We start from the raw sequence: 19,036 nt of genomic DNA, 5'->3' as shown, positions 1-19,036 counted from the left end.
CGGCCTTGAGCCACACTTTTAATCCTTGAAGGAAAACAACCTCAACTGAAGAATTAGTTGCCCAGATCAGATTGGCCCTTGCCCATGTCTACGGGGCTTTTCCTTACTTGCTAATTGAGGTGGGAGGAGAGGGCCCAGTCCACCGTGGGTGGGAGGTGCCATCCCTAGGCAGGTGAACCCAGGCTGTATAAGAAAGATTAGCTGGGTAAGCCAAAGAGAGCGAGTGGGTAAGCAGGGTTCCTCCTTGGTCATCAGTTCTCTCCTTGGCTTCCCTTGGTGATGGGCTGGAAGGCAGAAGATGAAATAAACCCTTTCCTCCTCGAGTTGCTTATGATCATGGTGTTTATCACAGCAGCAGGAAAGCAAGCAAGCTAGGACTGGAGCTGAGCTCAGCTGGAAGGTTAGTCTTGAAGGATTAGACTGTGATGCTAGGCTAGCCCTTCTGTGTTGCTGCGGAGGGGTTCTTTGAATGCTGTCTCAGAGGAGTTGATGCCTCCTCCATGGAGAGCAGAATTCAGTGTATGAGAGGAGAATTGGAAGGGTCCCTCCCCAGCCTGCCCGCTGTGACTCCTGGTTAGGGTTTGATTTCTGTCAGTGGCTTTGCCCAGGACCTCTGTAACTGCTTCTAGAAGGTGAAGCAGTGTCTGCCTCAGGTGGAAGTAGGGTGGCTCCAGCAAGCATGGGCATTCCCATTCCCCTGTCCCTCCAGACCATTGCCCCTCCCAGTGAGCACGGCAGGCCTTGTGGCCTGCAGGTGTGCAGGTGTTTAGCATCTGTGTTCTGAGAGGAGTCTTCTCAGTGTTTGCCTAGGAGTCATTTAAATTACTCTCCCTTCCCACTGCCATGCGCAGGTGGCATCTCCAGGTCACAGTGGGACTCTTGCTTCACTCGTGCCCCCTAGCTATTCCAGCCCAGTCTCCCTTCATCATGAGCCCTGACTGTTGTCCCTGTAAAGTACTATGTCCCCTATGCCCTGGTGTTTTAGAGATAACACAGATAAACCAAGTACTTACTGTGAGCTGAGCAAGATGCCAACTGCCCTCACAGTGACATGGTTGGGTAGGCACAGTTTGCCTTTCCTATAAGACCTGTCAATTAATGTCCTATGTCATTCCTGCAGTGACATTCCAGTGCTTTCTGTGTGAACTGTGTTTTAGGTTTCCGGAGGCAAGCAAAGAACAAGGCTGTTCTCACCAGTTGATGAGGCTTTACCCACTGGGCCATGTCACTGGTCCAGAGCTAGCAGTCTAAAGATATTTGTTAACTTAGGAAACAACAGTCAACATTACATATTAATATGTATTAGATAGTTTATGAAAATATCTTCATTTACCAAAACAAGACAAGTAGAAAGAGACATTGCTGGATACTTTTGCTGGCATGTTTGGCATCAGGAAGACAGCTGGATTCTTGTCTATGTTCAGACTGAGGGGAAAGCATCTTTAGGGTGGAAGTACCCTCACTTGGATAGGTAGCCAGGAAGGATGGGGTTTTAGTGGCCTCTGCAGAAAAATGGTGACCACTTTGTTTGCACTGTAAGCAATACTGCTGTTTCTGATGATGTCTGGCTCTGGCACACAGGAGACAGATGATGTCAGATCCTTTGGCATCTTAGATGGGTCTGTTGCTCACACTTGCTGTGTAGTACCAGAGCTGTATGGATCTTTCACTGTGTCTAGGTGGCATTTGCAGTACCCCCAACTGATGTTTCTCAGAGTCACTCTTGACCTTGTTGGGAAGTATAGTGTCGGGGGCTCTCGGGCTCACACTGACTGACACAGACTCCAAAATACTTAATGGGACTTCCAAAAGATCATTTAAAAAAAAAAACCAAAAAACAAAAAACCCCTTTCAGCTGTTTCCTTAGAAGTGATGAATGTAATTAGTTTGTTTCTGAGTTCTTTGGGGTGTAGCTCTGTGCCGTGTCCAGCAAACAGGAGGCTCTGGCTGGTGGCTGAGGAGGAAAGAGAGAGCATGAATGAATGGTTGTAGCTGTACTTGTTCATTCAAGTCAGGTGGCACAAGTGGCTCCAGGCTGTGTGGCTCCTTCTCCAGACCAGCATGCTGCTATCTGCAGAAGGGCTTCGAGAGCTACAGCAGAGGAAAGGGCCAGTCTTAAGGGTTGAGACTTGATAAAAGTAGTAGTTTTTACTCCCTGAGTAATGTCAGGGATGTGTCAAGGGCACTCTTCAGGAGGAGTGGCTCTCAGCTGTGGAGAACACCATGCCTCTAATGAAGTTAGGTGCCAGTGCTTGAGGCTAGGTGCCAGTACCTGAAGCTTGGTGCCAGTGCTTAAGGCTAGCTGCCAGTACTTGAAGCTTTGTGCCTGTGCTTGAGACTAGGTGCTAGTACTTGAATCTTTTGTGCCAGTGCTTGAGCCTGGGTGCCAGGGCTGGATGTGTTCGTGCATGCCGTTTCGCCCTTGTATTTATTTGCCGCATCATCACAGCAGCGGGAAGAGAGGGTCTGACTGTTGGGAAACTATTGTGGACCTGCCAACACTGCAAAGGGTTTCAGACTGCCCTGTGGCTCACATCATCAGTTAAGAGTTGTTGATACAACCCTGCATTCCGGTCTCATGCAAAATGTCAATGTCTGCCATCATTTGAGCGGGAAAGACATGAGGGAGGTCACCACCTGAACTGGAATCTTGGCTGCCCTGACACCTAGTATTCTTACTGCGGTGTGGACAGTATCTCTGTCATCCTGGTGATGGATGGAGCTCAGAAGAGCAGGTAGGGGATGAGCTTTGGAATCTGTGTGCTGGTGGTTATTTGAAGACTGATGTTCTAATCTCTGATCTCTTTCTGGACACTGAGTTTCAGCATCACCCACTGATGTGGGGTGATATCTACTTTGGAGCCACTCTGTCTGTTGGCTTTGGCTCCGACTCTTCTTGTTGAGCTTTGCTGCCTCGGAGTAAGGATGAAGGAGCCGTGAGTGTGTTAGGAAGATCACTAGTCTGCAATGACCCTGGCTTAGCATTCTTGCTTCCTGTGTTAAAATGTAGAATACTTCATCCCGTGATCGGACTGAACATGAACCACTGAAGTTATGCTCACACTCCTATTATGTCATCTGCAAACCCTCAACCTGACGACCCCCCCTCTCCTCTCTCCTTTCTTTCCAGCAATGGAAGAGTTAATAGTTGAACTCCGCCTCTTTCTGGAGCTCCTTGACCATGAGTACCTCACATCAACTGTCAGAGAGAAAAAGGCAGTGCTTACCAACATCCTGCTTCGACTGCAGTCATCCAAGGGTGAGTCTCACAGGCTGCAGGGCATCCTTGGTCCAGATTCCTAGGCTTCCAAATCCTCTTTAACCCACCTATTTCTAAACTGTATTCATTTGTTCTCTTCCAGTATATCCTCTGACACTATCCCCTCCATGAATTCTTCCTTCAGTCTCCTCCCTCTCTCTCCTTGCTGTCTGGTCTGGTCTCAGGTAGACCTTTCACAGTTAAGCGGAGAACCATGACACCCCCACCACCCGTTTGCAGGATTGTTGTAAAAGATCAGAGAGGATAAATATTTGCATCATTCTCCAGAGGGTTCAGAAAAGGCTACTCCTGGTCTCCTCCTCCTCCCCCAGATCTCTGGTTTTGCTTAATCCCTATAGGCTTTGAAGTGAAGGACCATGCTCAGAAGGCAGAAGCCAACAACCTGCCAGCACCACCACAGATGCCTCTGCCAGAGATCCCTCAGCCATGGCTGGTGAGTTGACATCCACCTACCACGGGAGGCTTGGGCTTCTCTTGTGCCTGTCAGGCCTGTGATAGAAGTCAGTGGTGAGAGGCTTCTCTGTGCCCAAGATGCTCCTTGGAGTGTGTTCCTAGGGTCCCGAAGCTGCTAATAACAGAAGGAGCTCCTGTTTCTCTGCAGATCCTGGAAACACAGGTTCTTGGAAATCTGTTAGGACAGGTAAGGAGGAGTCGGCAGTCAGAATCTTGTCCAAGGAGCCTGAGGATTCTACCCGCTTTCTGTGTGACCTCTGACATCCATTGCTGTGTTCCAGGGTAAATTTTTTTTTCTCAAGAGAGAAAAAAATGTGCACACTACAGAAATGTTCGTTTCAGTTGAGTTGATGTATTTCAGATGGGTTCAGGGGCCTCTTTCTGGTATAGTTTTTAAACTGGAGATGCCCTCGTATGCCTTGCTGTCTCCCACCAGCTCTTCCTGTAGCTTTATATTCTGCAGCTTGCTCGATCGGGAGAACTGGATTCATTCAGATGTGGGCAAAGTAGTCACTCGGCTGCTCTCCTGATCCGCTTTGTCAGGTTGGGGTCTGAAGTGGAAGAGGCAGAGTTATGCCTCATCTGTCTCCACAGCCCTGTCTGTCCGTCATGCTGTGGCCTCTTGTCCATGGTGCCTCTTGCACAGTACTCTGCCTTTCTCCAGCTTTCCTTTCTTCTGTTGGGACGGACATTGAAAGGCTCAGTCTGTGATTGGGCAGCGTGAGATGTTAATGGCAAGAATGAATACCACTAATAAAGCTGTAATTGTAACAGTGTGCTGTAGTGAAAGGGATTTCAAACTTGGTGGTTATTTATAGAACTTTCCACATCATGCTTTTGATTGATTAGAGACAACTAAGACTGTAGAATGTGTTAACCACAGATGGGGGGACAGCTGTTATTTTATGTAATCCTCATGGCATGGCTTTTAAAAACTGTTCAACGCTTTATAGCAGTGGTTCTCAACCTATGGGTCAACGCCCCTGGGGCGGGGGGAGTCAAACGAACCTTTCATGGGGGGTCATCTATGACCATCAGAAAATCCAGTTATATTACAATTCATGGTAGTACCAAATTATGGTAATGAAGTAGCAAAATAATTTTATGGTTGGGGTCACCACAAAATGAGGAAGTGTATTAATTAAAGGGTCGCAATGTTAGAAGGTTGAGGATCTCTACTCTAGGGCATGTGAAGAGTGTGGCTGTCAATTTTTGGAAGAAGGTTGTGAGGATGTGTGACTTCCTGGGGGTTATTGATAAGCAGGGAAGGCAGGAATTGTTTTCTGGCATGGCCAGCCTGCAGCTGGTTCCCTGTCAGGCTTGAGCTTGTCCCCTAGTCGGGCTCCAGCACTTCCATGTGCCATGAGGAGGGTGTGGAGGTCAGAGGACTCTTTGTAGGAGGAGTCAGTTTTCTCATTCCATGTGGGATCTCATTCGGGTCATCAGGCTTGAGGGTGTTGTCTTCATCTGTGGATCCATCTTGCCAAGGCCATAAGCTTATTTTTAAACATTGGTTTATTTTCCTTTCCTGTTATAGAAACTTTTCGCTATATTATTATTAATTATTATTATATCATTTGCTATTTTTAGTTACATGAAATCATATTCCAAAAGTATTTCATTCAACAACATGAGTACTTTCTACTGGTAAATTGTTTTTGCAAAATATGAACTGGATGGAAATTAATGGATTTAAATGGTTTGCTCTAGACTAGTCTTGAACCCATGGCATTTTGTGGCAGACCAGCCATAAAGATTGTTAAGATTGTTTTGGTACCTTCTATTCCATTGTCAACATGTTGTGTCTTGGGAGTATCTCAGAATTGAGGGAGAGGAATGTATACCTAGAAGCAGGCAGGAGAATGGTGGAGGTGGTAGGGGTTACATGGCGTCTCCTGCACAGCCTCCAGCTGGACTTTCCTGGAGTACACATCCTTCAGGGCCACCTAGAGGGACAGAGGAGCCCTTTGGATGTCTGTTTTCAGAATAAGAATCCTCACTGAAGGGTCAGCACTTTGTACCATTTTCATTTCTGTGGACTTTCCTTCTGGTCTAGTTTACCCTGTGACAAGTTAGTTGGTCAATACTTAGAGAAGAGCCTGCTGGCCATGAGCATATAACATTGTGTGGCCACCAGTCTGGTCATTTTGCAGAGGAACTGGAAAATATCTGTGGCAACTATGGCAGTTAAGCAATTGGCCAAGGCACTCGACTACTTACTATATGTTACTCATTACTTCTTAAGATTATCAAGTAAATTAAAATTAAAGCATTCGAAGTTGGCTTATGTTTCCTCCTTCCTTCCTTCCTCCCTTCCTTCCTTCCTTCCTTCCTTCCTTCTTCCTTTTTATGAGGGCTTTTTGAGGGTAGTAAGGAGACAGGTCTCTCTGTGTGTAGTCTAGGCTGACTTGGAATTAGTTGTATATGCCAGGCTAGACTGGAATTTGTACCCCCCCTGCCTCTACCTCCCAGTTTTGAGATCACAGTTGTACTTCATCATGCCTGTCTTTCCTGGGGTTTTTAGTGAAGAATGAGTTTATCAAGTGAGCTAGTCAGTCAGTAAATTCGGGCTTTTGGGCTGGCACCATTGATTTTGAAGGCTGACTTTGTGGTGAATTTGCTTCTTGTAAGGATGGCCTGGGAAGGAGACCACACTGGGCAGAGGGGCCCCCAAATGAAGGCACAAACCCAAGAGTGAGCCAGATGTACCCAGAACCATGTGAGTGGTAGATCCTAGGATTTGAGTAGGTAATGCCCAGAGGAGGCTGTAGTCCTGGACAGGCTGACGGGTGAGAACTGTGAGCTTATCCTGAGAAAACATGGCGTCTGTCCTAGTTTGCTTTCTGTTGTGGTAATAAACACAATGGTCGATTTAGTGGGGGAAGGGTTTCTCTGGCTTCTGTGTCCTGCTCACTGATGGGAAAAAAAAAGAACAAAGATCACAGCACAGCGTCTGTGACTTACACCAGCTACAATTATTTCCCATGTTTGCAAACTGATATTGTGCTCTGGTTTTTGTCTTTTTGTGGCTTGTAGCATCGAATACCGCCTTCTGTCTGTTGCTATAAATACTTGTTGCTGCAATAAAATGACCATGTTGCTTTTCGGGAAGAATCTGAAGACTTTGGAATTTTCTGCTGGAAAGCCATTGGATGCTCATTGCTTACTGGGCCGTTCAGCCAGGGCTTAGAAGGCGGGAGAATTAGGACAGTGGAGATTCCAGCTGTATTTCGGAGACAAGCAAGGGCTTGATCAGGAATTGGGCCAGGGGCCAGTGGAGTGATATTTTGACTAAGAATCTGTGTGTGCAGATCATGCTGGGGCTAAAGAAGGAGCAGGCAGGCAGTCTTGACTCCCCCCAGTGATGAACTGGAATTGAGTTGAAGCCAAATGAAAACCCTTTCTTCTCTATGTTGTTTTTTATCAGGATATTTTACCCCAGCTACAGAAGTGAAATTCATTACTACTTAAGATTGTTTAAATAAGAATTATCTGTACATTCCTTATGGTTGAGTTGTCCTGATACACCAGCTTTCTGAAGTTACTATCTCTTGTCATTTGTCAAGTAAATTAAAATTAAAACATTCAAAGATGGCTTATGTTTCCTTCCTTCCTTCCTTCCTTCCTTCCTTCCTTCCTTCCTTCCTTCCTTCCTTCCTTCCTTCCTTCTTTTTCAGACAGGCTCACAATATAGACCAGGCTGGCTTCAAACTCACAGAAATCTGCCTGCCTCTGCCTCCCCAGTGCTGGTATTAAAAGTATGTGCTGCCACCACACCCAGCTTCTTTCTTTTGTTCTTTTACATTGCTCACTAATGTTGGCCAAGGGTCAGCTCTGTAACATAGATGCTGCTCTCAGAAACCAAGGGAATGTCTGACTGTTCTCAAATTGCTCCCAAGTGAACACGCCTGCCGCCCAGGGTGCACAAGGGTGAGCCTTGTGCACGATGAGCGTGCTTCATCAGCTAGTGCTAATGCTCCCGAGGGATTGGGGGTTGTGAAGTGAGCTTGGGGGCATGGGAAGCCCTGTGAGCACCAGGATGTGCAGCGTGGTTGGTACTCATGATGTCGCTCTCAGGGGAGCTATGGACCAAAGCAGGCATAGGTGAAATCGAACCAGTTCTGTGAAGAGCTATGCTTTCAGGACAGCTCTTGGGCTAGTTGTACTTGGTTTGCAAAGAGCTGAGCAGTTTGGACTAGTGGGTGCTCCACTGGAAATGGATTCCCCATGTGTGTGGTGTTGACTGATGCCTGCCTCAGCTCTGAAGCCAGTTCCTGTGATGATCTCTTTCTGCTTCTGTCCTCACAACACCACTGCTCAGCATGGGTTCTGTGATTTGGATGAGAATGTCCCCTATATGCTGGTGTCTTGGTTAATGTTTTACTGCTATGAAGAGACACCATGACCATAACAACTCTTAGAAAGGGAAACATTTAATTGGGGCTGGTTTACAGTTCAGAGGTTTAGTCTGGTTTTGTCCTGACGGGAAGCATGGTGGCACATAGGCAGTCATGGTGCTGGAGAGGTAGCTATGAGTTCTAAATCTGGATTGGCAGAAGAGAGTGAGAGCTACTAGGCCTGGCTTGACCCACACCCACTCCACTAGGTCACACCTCCTAGTGCCACTCCTTAATGACCAAGCATTCTGATCTATGGGCCTATAGGGCCATTCCTATACAAACCACCACAGCTCTGGTATTTGAACACTCTGCCCCCAGTTGGTGGTGCTGTTTGAGAAAGTTTGGGGGGGGTGGCGAGGCATCCTTGCTAAGGGAAATGTTTCACTGAGTGTGGGTTTTGATAGCTTATAACCTGACTCACAGAGATCTACCTTCCCCTGCCTGGTGTTGTCACCACACCCCACTTTCTTAGCCATTCTTACGTGCTCAGTTGGTTGCTGAATCCCCGTGACACCTTTTTTGTTGTTTTGTTTTGTTGTCTGACAGATGGGATTAGAGAATGCTTTGTGGTGATGTATTAAAGTTAGACATTGGAAGCCATAGGGTCAGGCCCGGAGCTACTAAGTCTCTGCATAGACACGTGACCCCACATTCCTCTTCATCTCCTGTCTTTCTCCAGAATCTCATCATGCCGCTTCGATGTGGTCTGGTGGCATCTTTCTCTTGCATTCACCCTGTGGAATTTTAGGCATGCACCTGGACTCCACTCCTGCAGTCTCCTCTGCTTCTCTACTCTGGTGCTGTCTTCTGATGGCTCTGCTTCTTCACTGTCATAGGTTAAGGCTGAGAAAGCAAAGACAGTGCGTGCTGGGTCTTGCTGGGTAGTCACTGTTGCATGCAGATCAGAGAGTGGGTGGAACAGTGAGCTCTGTCTAAGGACTCTATGCCAAGATTGAAATTCTTAGTGTTAGGATGAAAACATCTATCTATCTATCTATCTATCTATCTATCTATCTATCTATCTATCTATCTTCAGTTTTATAGCCCATGGGGAAAAAGCCTCCCAAATTCTAATCCCCTTGGCCAGGAAAGCTCAGACTTTGTCGTGTGTGCTCTGTGCTGCCTAGCATCCCTGTGGCTGGTGTAGGGCAGATCTCACCAGAACCCTGATTTTCTTATTTCAGAGGGTCTAATTGTTGTCTGTTAACTCTAAATAGGTTGATTTTCTGGAGCCAGGAAAGCAATATGGATGCATCCCTGGATGTGTAGAATTGGAGTCAGAACGTGGTTTCTCAGCTACAGTTAGTTTGGGGGCTTCTCTAGTGTTTCCTATACAAAGACCTCTGTGATATCTGAGGTTATGCCATAGGCAGGGGGATGGTGAGGGGGCAGAGCTCCAACTGTGGGGAGAGTGTTTGGGTGTAATGGCATTGGGTAAGATGGGGGTGTGGAGGTGTGCATCTCCTTAGGAAGCAAGAAGTCTGGATGTGGTGATAAGGACTCTAGTCTCCCTCCCCACTCCGACAGCCCTTCTCTGCTCAACGTCACAATGGTGCTACAGAGGGGCTCATCCACCTGTAACTCTAGCTCAGGTCCATGTCCTGTTCTCTCTGCAGGCACGGACATGTATGACACACACAGGTATGCATGTGTCACAGGACATGCCCACACACTGTCAAAAATGAAATATTTTTTTTTAAAAAGTGGTAAGTATTAAAAATGTAATCTATGCAGATACAGGTAAGAAAGGCAACTTTGTGTTAACACTTTTGGTGAGCAGCCATCTTTAGCAGAGATACTCAAGAAATCTAGAAAGGAGTGGGGCCACAGTGTTCTTTCACTTAGCGGTGCTGACTGGGGTTTTTCAAGTCAGTGGCTCCAGGCTGCGCTGCTGTGTGTGGTGGCACATCTGAGCATTCTTTTTTTTTTTTTTTTAAAAACAAAACCTATTAATTTCTATTTATTATTATTTTTGTGTGTGAGTGTAGCAGACATGCCTCAGCATGTATGGGGAAATCAAAAGACAAAGTCTCTCCTCTGGGGTTCTGGGGATCATACTCAGGTTGTCTGACTTGCACAGCGGCCTGGTTAGGGTTTTGTAGTTGATTTTGTTGTAAACTTGACACAGCTGTGGTCACCTGGGAAGGCGGCACCTCAGTTGAGAAGATCAGCTTGTAGGCAAGCCTCCTTGATTAATGACTGAAATGGAAGGTCCCAGCCTTCCCAGGTGCCACTCCTGGGTACGAGGGCCTGGGAAGTATAAAGCAGGCTGAGCAAGCTGTGTGGAGCAAGGCACTAAGCAGCCTTCCTTCAGGGCCTCTGAGTCAGCTGCTGCCCTCAGGCTCCTGCCCTGCCTTTTCTTCATGGTAAACTGTAGGCTGTCAGATGTAATAAGCCACTTCCCAAAGTTACTTTTGGCCATGGTGTTTATCACACAATAGAAAGCAGACCAAGATGCCTTCCAGGCCCCTTTACCTGCTGGGTGGTTTTATTGGCCAGAATTATTCTTCTGATGGTTGTTTATATTTTTCCAGAACATTTGCTTTCTTGAGCTTGTTTTCTCTCATTGGCCCCAAGGACCTTTCTGTTGTGTTTTTAGAGATGAAATCCTGAGGTCTAAGGTGTCTCTCACTGCAGGCTATTTCCTTGGTGGCTTGACTGTGTCTGTTCACAAACCCCTCAGTACACACTAGCCTTTTCCCCTCTTCCCTATTCACAACTCCCTGGAGGGAGGCCTGACCTGGATACTTACAGGGACTTAGCTCCAGTCAAAGGTGTGAGCAGTCAGTTTCCCAACACTCCGAGGAAGGTAGATTCCCTGCTTTCTCTTCCACTGTTAAGCACTCAGTGAATCAAATGGCTTCTCCAAGCAGCCTCTGATTCCAGACTGAATGTTTAGCTTTACCCGGTGCCAAACATAGCACATCAAGTCTCTTCTTAGGACAGTCCTCTGAAGAGGACAGAAAGGCCTTGGATGAGCCAGCATGGGCCCTGGGATAGCTCAGGAGTACATCCCCTCCAGTGAGTGCTGGCTGCCTACAAAGCTGGTCCTTTAACATGTAGGTAGATGGTGACCACCAGGGAACAAGGCAGGGATAGGAGGGAATGGAAGCTGTTTTCTGCAGGGAACAGGACTGGACGGTTGGGTAATAGCACTCAGCTAGCTGAAGTGGGAATCGAGCCTCTCTCCAGCTGCAGGAGGAGGAAGCAGGATGGGTGTACAGTGGCCATTAGTCACTCACAAAGGACTTTCTGGACTTAGAGTTAGGGAAAATGATGGAGTCACATTCTGGAGGGTTTGCATAAGAATAAAAGCAAAGCCCATGATGTCAGTGGAGCAGTGTTCGGGCAGGATGGAGCTTGTCACTTCTATCCTGTCACTTCCTGGTTATTTACAGACCATAGATAGTGTGAATTAGCTATGCACAGAGGGGGAGTGAACATTTAAAAAGGTCTTTAGTAGATGCCAGGATGTCTGAAAACCCAACCATGGCAGGAACAAGTCTGATTTTGAGCAGCATGCTTTACACTCTGGGCCTTGCTCTCTGTCTCTGTATAGTATGAGGCTCTCCGCTAGCCTTCCTACTCCCATGGTGCATTGCCAGGCAGGAAGCAGGGGCCCTGGTGCATCAGACCTCATTCCCTTTGTCCTTTTCTAGTGGCAGAAGGACCAGCAAGGGGAATGACCAGCAAGGGGAATGACCAGCAATGTCCCACGGATGTTAGAAAAGAGGCTGGCATGGATTAGTTGTCAGGAAAGTTGAGGAAAAACTGCATCTTGCAGCCTGGTAGGATTTGGTTTGGGCTGAGGCTAAGGGACTTCTACCTCTAATGGTTGTTGCAGGGTCTGAATTTGTAGAGAATCTGATGGAATGGCTTAAGTTAAGAACAGACACTGCTGCCAAAGAGTGGCAGGCCAGGAGTGGCTTGTAGGCCTGCATTGCTTTAGCCCCAGCCCAGTATTGAGAGGAATACCTGGGAATGGCACACACTTTTTCTTTCCTTGATGCTATCTGTAGGGGGGACTTGGCCATGGAGTGTATTAGGGGAACACTATGAGGATAAAGAGGAGCACACAGACCCTGTCTCTGCTGGAGAGGGGCTCAGAAGGCAGGTGCAATTCAGCCCAGATGGATTTGGGGGACAGGCTTCTGATGGCTCACAGTGTATGCCAATAGTAGTCAGATGAGATGCCTCCCCTGCCCCTCCGTGTGAAGGTAGGACTCCTTACAGCTACCAGTGGGAGCTGAGTAGTCTATGACCAGCCAGGGTGAGGCTGGGGGATGGACATGAGCAGGAAATGTGGTGCAGGTCCTGGTGACCTTGAATTTCCAGCAGCCACTCTAATCCAGCATTGTTTTCCTTTTGCCTTTAGCCTCCTGACAGTGGGCCTCCGCCTTTACCGACATCCTCTCTCCCAGAGGGTTACTATGAGGAAGCCGTGCCGCTGAGTCCTGGAAAAGCTCCAGAGTACATCACCTCAAGTGAGTGGTCCCTTCATTCCCAGGAATGGTAGTGAGCCAAGGCACTGGGTGTGGAGGAGGCGGGGCTGAACATCACCACAGAAATGTCGGAGCAATGTATCTGGGACCTAAGGAAGGCAATGAATACAGGAGGGGCCTGGGGAAAGGCTAAGACCCTCAGAATCCTTTCTTCCAGCTTCTGGGGAGTCTGGCTCAGGGATGCCTGGAGCCACAGAGCCAGGTGTGGTAGATGATGTGATTCTCTGAGGTCGGAGAGAAAAGGTTCTGTAGTGCATTCGTGTATCTCCCCCTCCCACCCCCCCACCCCCCATCCCCTGTTCTCTCTTGGTCTCCACAGAGCACTGCCCTGTAGGTTGAGGTTTCTGCCAGAATGCCTGTTAGGTGCAGGCTTCTCTTTTGTGGTGGAGAGGGCAGGCTTTACTGAACAATTTCTGCTGAAGTACTGATCCCCTGGCTCCTGATGCTGACCTCAGTAATCCTCCTTTTAAACTGAGATGTACACTGACACACAGAAGCCGACCTTCTCTAACTGCCCCTGGGATTCAGATTTCGTTACTGATGCTACAGGCGTGGTTACCTCTCAGCAGGTTGCTGCTTCAAGCCTTGGCCTCCCGGGTTTCTGTGCTCAGTTCTAAACTCCTCCACTGTCAAGCACCTACTCATTAGAAAGAGTGTAAAACGTGTCAATGTAGGGCGCTTGTTCTCAAATCTGATGATCTGAATTTGATCGCCAGGACCCACATGGTGGACCCCCAGGTTTCTTCTAGTCTCCGTGCGTGTACCACTGCACACATGCCTCTGCAAAATAGTTGTTTAAAACATTGTAAGTGTCAGTGTACAGTCTTTGTGACAGGCTCCTAGGGCAGAGTAGAGCACAGGCTAACAGTGCTGCTCACTGGCTTCCACAACTTGCCAACACCAAGTGGCCATATATTCTGGAAACTGGTTTCCCAGGGTGCATTTGCTTATAGCACTTTTCTTAGACCTGTGGATGGCTGCCAGCAGCTTCTCCAGTGACTAGGTGACAATCTCATTCTCTCAATGTCTGGCATTTCTGGCTCCTAGGTCCCGTCTGTGACAGCATGAGCCTCTCTAGATGGTATGCTTCCCCTCCCACCCCCGCCCCTTGGGACAGAGCCCTCCCCTTCTGTCTTTGCCTTGCTGTATGATATCCACGCAGTCATAGGCCTTGGGGCCTCTGAACCATAGGTGAAAACGGGGAGTTCAAGGCTTAGTTCCTTAACTTTTCTAAAAATGAAGGTTGAAATATTTCTTTGAGGCTGCCATGTAAATAGGGGGTGTTAGGCAGACGCAGACATTGGGAACAGCCACGTGTTGGTGTGTAGGAGGGGAGAGAGGAGAGAGAAAGGCTGCTGGTCTGAAGATGGCAGGAGCCTGGCCTGATTGTCATTCTACTGTATCCCTCCTGTCTGCGTCCTCAGCACTTCTCGGACTGGCAGGCCTCACACCCTCTGTAGAGTCCCAGCTCCACACTCTCAGGTTACCACTCCCTCAGGTGCTGTGTCTGTTACCCCTCCTCCCAGCCACCTCAATGCCTGAATGTGCCACTGTCCCACTGAAGGATCTATTTGCAAGTGACTATCCGCCCTGTTCCTGCAACTTCATTAGGTGCTGGGAGAGCTACCACAAGTCACAGGGTGCTCCCTTCCCTGGGCTCACAGCTTGGTGTGAAGAGCTGACCTGAGTGCAATGAGGAGTCTTTTAGGGTGTGTGCAGTGCATCACAAGGGCCTTTGACACAGTGTGGTATTGTCCTCCTCAGGCTGCTGCCTCAAATCACCCTCAGCCCTGAGGCTGGAATGCTGAAATTCTTGAGAAATGCTGGAGTTTTGGGCTTACCTTACCAGTGGTTTATCTTACAGATGGCCTGTCTTAGAGATGTGCCCTCTGGATGTGTCCTCACCCCCTCCTCTCTCTCCTTCTTCCCTCTTTTTTCCCCTTATCCCTCTCACCACTCCCATCGGATTAAGACTCTACACTTATGGTCGTAGCCGTATTGGTAACAGATTTCATGTGAATTGTAACCCCAAAGCGCCATCTCCAGATGCAGTCATGTTAGCCTGAAGACCTCAGCATGCGAGTACCAGAAAATCTCGAGCCCATGGGACTGGCCAGAGGGAGTCATAAGCAGAGAGGAAGGAGATAGGGGCAGCTTGGGGTGTGTGCAGAGAGCCCAGGGGGAGAGAGAGCAGGCTATGTGTGGAGAAAGTGTAACACAAAAGCTGAGGAGTCCTTGACTGAGATTGCTTCCCTCAGAGAGATGGGACAAATCCCGACCAGATTCAAGGTGAGCCAGTGGGACGAGGTGGCCTCTGGTGGATTCCACGTGTTCTGAAGGGTCTGTGGGTGGCAGTGTCAGCAGGAAGACTTGGGAGGCATTTAATTGAGGCCAGATAAAGAGGAGCAGAGGACTGTGCGCGGACAAGGTTCCTGAGTGGCCACCCAAGGCAGAGTGCAGCTAATGTGGCCATCGGGGTGACATCATCCTGTTGATGTGAAAGAATCTAGAGGTTTTAAAAAATAAATCTCAATGTTTTAGTCGTTGCATGTGAAGCGTTTTGATGAGTTCTCAGTGCCTGACTTGTGCAGGTTTCCTCCTCAGGGCCAGGGCGGAAGCTCTTTCTCACTGAAGCCCACAGTGGCTAGAAATGAGGCCAGGTGAGGTGAGTTGGGAGGTCAGCCTCTCACCTCTACCCCTTGATCCTCCACAGATTATGACTCTGAGGCTATGAGCAGTTCCTATGAGTCATATGATGAAGAGGAAGAAGATGGGAAGGGGAAGAAAACTCGGCATCAGTGGCCGTCAGAGGAAGCCTCTATGGACCTGGTGAAAGACGCCAAGATCTGCGCCTTCCTGCTGCGCAAGAAACGCTTCGGCCAGTGGACCAAGCTGCTCTGTGTCATCAAAGACACCAAGCTGCTGGTGAGGAGCCCAGCGGGGCCCTGCCGCCATTGGCAGTCTGAAGTACAGGACCACAGCTGGTACATGCAGATGCTACCACGGGGAGGCAAGCGACGGGATCTCGTGGAGAGCCAGGGGCCCTGCCCAGCCCAGCCAGGCTGGCACCTCTTCAGGGAGAGCTCATGGTTCCCCCACACCCAAGTCCTTCCACCCTGCTGGGCCTGTGGCTTGTGTCAGTGGAAATGAGCAGTGTTGAGACTTGCCAGAAGCTGCAAGATAGACTTTCTCATTTGTAGTGAGTCAGTAAATTCCTCCCAGCCAGGTCACAGCTGAGGCCAGAGCCTGTGGAGGCGCCTCTGGGAGCGCAGAGGGAAAAGACATTCTTTTGGAAAAGTCAAAAGCTTTCCAAAAAGAAGTTGTTGGGTTTTTTGTTTGTTTGTTTGTTTGTTTGTTTTTGTTTCTTGAGGCAGAACAGGAAGGTAGAGTACATCCAGAAGCAGCAGGGTGTAGAAGTAGAACTCTGGCCACAGGTACTGTTCCCTTGGGGGCTCCAAGGAGAAGAGCCTGGGGGACTGCATTCCCACCCCCACCCCCTAAACCTGTTTCCTGCAGAAACCAAGGCTGGTCACTGGGTCAGGAGCTTTACTGTAAGTTTTTTGCCTTTTGTCTTTCAAATTAACCTCAGGAAACAATTGCTCACAAGTGAGTCATTAAAGTAGAAAATCTGAGTTCCTCTTTCCCTACAGATAACGCTGTAAGGGAGACCATGCCCCCAGTGAATTATATTATGGGTGTCTTACTTGCGTAGGCTCTTAGGTCATTATATCTTCTTCTTCTTCTTCTTCTTCTTCTTCTTCTTCTTCTTCTTCTTCTTCTTCTTCTTCTCCTTCTCCTTCTCCTTCTCCTTCTCCTTCTCCTTCTCCTTCTCCTTCTCCTTCTCCTTCTCCTTCTCCTTCTCCTTCTCCTTCTCCTCCTTCTCCTCCTCCTCCTCCTCCTCCTCCTCCTCCTCCTCTTCCTCTTTCTCCTCTTCTTCCTCCTCCTCCTTCTCCTTCTCCTTTTGCTCAGCCTTTTTAAACGAAGTGCATATTTTTTCCACATGTGTGGCCTGAATTTCTTCCAAATATAGAATATGCCAAAAATGATGCCATCAGGGATTTTAAAGCATGAAAAATATTAACATAGCCCTTATTTATAATCTGATGCAATCGCTGCAAGATGGTGATATGCTATATACAATGATTTAAAATGCACTCCACTCTCATGAAAAAGAGCAGTTTATTTCCAGTGCAGGCAGTGGTAGGGCTGATGCAGAGTCAGCAGTTTGCGGCCCAGGTTCCTGATCTCACACCCGTTGCTCCTCTTCCTCCTCCCCTGCTTTTTTCTACAGTGAGATCCCTCTCCCTGTTCTGTGATGGTGATAGCTTCCATAGAGACTAGTTTAATTGTTGAAGGAATAAATAGAAAACGAGGGGAAACACCATGCAAGACAAAATGCAAGATGAAACTTGGCCTTTTATTTGATTTTGGCTTTGTTATGACTTTGTTATGTCTTGCTAGATAGCTCAGGTTAGCCTCAAATTCACTATGTAGCCCAGGCTAGTCTTGAACTCTCAATCCTTCCTCTTCCATCTCCTGAATGATGAGATTATAGGCAAGTACTACCACATTTGGCTTAAAATAGTAGTAGTAATAATTATTGTTGTTGTTGGTGGTGCTCTCTCTCTCTCTCTCTCTCTCTCTCTCTCTCTCTCTCTCTTTCTCTGTGTGTGTGTGTGTGTGTGTGTGTGTGTTATCTTCCTTCATAAATAACACATGGTTCAACTACTCAGATGAGAGAAAGCATACTTTTCTTTCCTGGAGCATCTTGCCTGGCCTCCTGTGGGTGTCACACTACCTACTTTATTGACTCCATCTCTAGACCTTTTTTTTCCATGCTCAGGCAATTCTACACCCACCCAGTCACCGCCAAACACTCTGCCCACTCACTGAAGTACCTGTTCCCTAGCTGATGGGTAGCACTGAGAGAATTGTCTCCATCGAATGGACTCTGAGGCCAAGTCGCCTTTTCTTCCCGAGGTCTGCCTGTATCTAGTGCTTTTGCCTCTTCCAGGGTCTCCAGACAGTACTAGAGTTACAGGTGGTCGTGTATGAGTTACAGGTGGTAGAGTTACAGCCGACTGGTATGGATGCTAGGAACTGAGTTTAAGGTCTCTGCAAGAGCTGTGTGCATTAAGTGCCAAGCCATTTCACCAGCTCCAAGCATCTTCATTATTACCCCGTCTGCCCACAGTAGGTCTATGCAGTTGCAACAAATCTAATAATCCCTTCATGTGTGTCATATTCATATGAACATACATGTAATGTTGTGACGATGCTCCAGTAGAACACGAGATAGATCAGTGTCTGGTCAGTCATGTCTTAGACATTCCATAGGCCTCAGCTGAGTTAACACACACCTGTGTGTGGCAGCTGTAGAAGGAGCGTGGGTAGGCAGCAGAGTGTGTGTGTGTCACACCTGTTAGCTGGCTGCTGAGCCACACCCCCTGAAGCCTGGCTAGCACTAGAGGTTTGGTTATGCTAGGTTTTCTCATTGTTTCTGGTCACCTGTCCTCAAGGCATTAATGGGTCTGTTGTGTTCCACGCAGTGCTATAAAAGTTCCAAGGACCAGCAGCCTCAGATGGAGCTGCCGCTGCAGGGCTGCAGCATCACGTACATCCCAAGAGACAGCAAGAAGAAGAAACACGAGCTGAAAATCACCCAGCAAGGCACAGACCCTCTGGTTCTCGCCGTCCAGAGCAAGGAACAAGCTGAGCAGTGGCTGAAGGTAGGCCATGTGACATGGTGCTGAGACACCTTCACTTCCAGGTTCATTTCATTGATAAGTTGTCTAAAACCCAGACAAACTGATTAGGAGCTTTGTCTTTTTTAATAGCTAAATTACATGTTAATGTTGCCCCACCCCATACACATATGCATACACATACATGCATGTACACTTGGCGTGGCCGACATGCAGAGATCAGAGGACACCTTGTGAAAACTGGTTTTCTATCCCTCTACCCATGGTGCGGGCCTCTGGGATTACACCTAACTTGTCAGACTTGGTAGTAAATGCCTTTACCCACTGAGACTTCTCTTTTGTTATCCTTGTTTGTTTTGAAGCTTTGGCTGGAGTCTTAGCCTTGAACAACAGAGTGCTCTTTCCAGCCCTTGTTAGTTTTGATAATTAACACTCATTGGTAGAATTCCCACTCACCTGACGCCCAACTGCAGGTAGCTGTCTATCCCAGGAGGCTGTCCATCTGTCCTGTTGTTATTGTTTTTAGTACTGCTTTAACCCGTTTTCCATTCCCAGAAACAATATTTAAATGTGAGACCTTCTCACTTTGTGCTGTCCACCCCTTCCTTATTCCTCTTTGGTCTGGCTTCTCTCTGTCCCTTTCTCCTCTTTGGTCTGGCTTCTCTCTGTCCCTTTCTCCCCTTTGGTCTGGCTTCT

The 19,036-nt window shown here is 48.0% G+C and overlaps 1 protein-coding gene across 1 annotated transcript in view; it reads left to right on the top strand.

Annotated features, from left to right (window-relative positions):
* Positions 1 to 19,036, top strand: part of Afap1 (actin filament associated protein 1) — a 109,818-nt gene that overhangs the window by 39,124 nt on the left and 51,658 nt on the right. Inside the window, exons 2-6 of the mRNA XM_028758103.1 lie at positions 3,131 to 3,259; positions 3,619 to 3,713; positions 12,509 to 12,617; positions 15,349 to 15,560; positions 18,185 to 18,364. Of these exons, the coding sequence (XP_028613936.1) occupies positions 3,133 to 3,259; positions 3,619 to 3,713; positions 12,509 to 12,617; positions 15,349 to 15,560; positions 18,185 to 18,364 (723 nt within the window). The 5' untranslated portion in view covers positions 3,131 to 3,132. The remainder of the gene's footprint in view (positions 1 to 3,130; positions 3,260 to 3,618; positions 3,714 to 12,508; positions 12,618 to 15,348; positions 15,561 to 18,184; positions 18,365 to 19,036) is intronic.

The sequence above is a fragment of the Grammomys surdaster genome, unplaced genomic scaffold (genome assembly GCF_004785775.1).
Source record: "Grammomys surdaster isolate TR1022 unplaced genomic scaffold, NIH_TR_1.0 126187, whole genome shotgun sequence".
Classification (NCBI taxonomy): domain Eukaryota; kingdom Metazoa; phylum Chordata; class Mammalia; order Rodentia; family Muridae; genus Grammomys; species Grammomys surdaster.
This window is presented reverse-complemented; position numbering and strand designations above follow the sequence as displayed.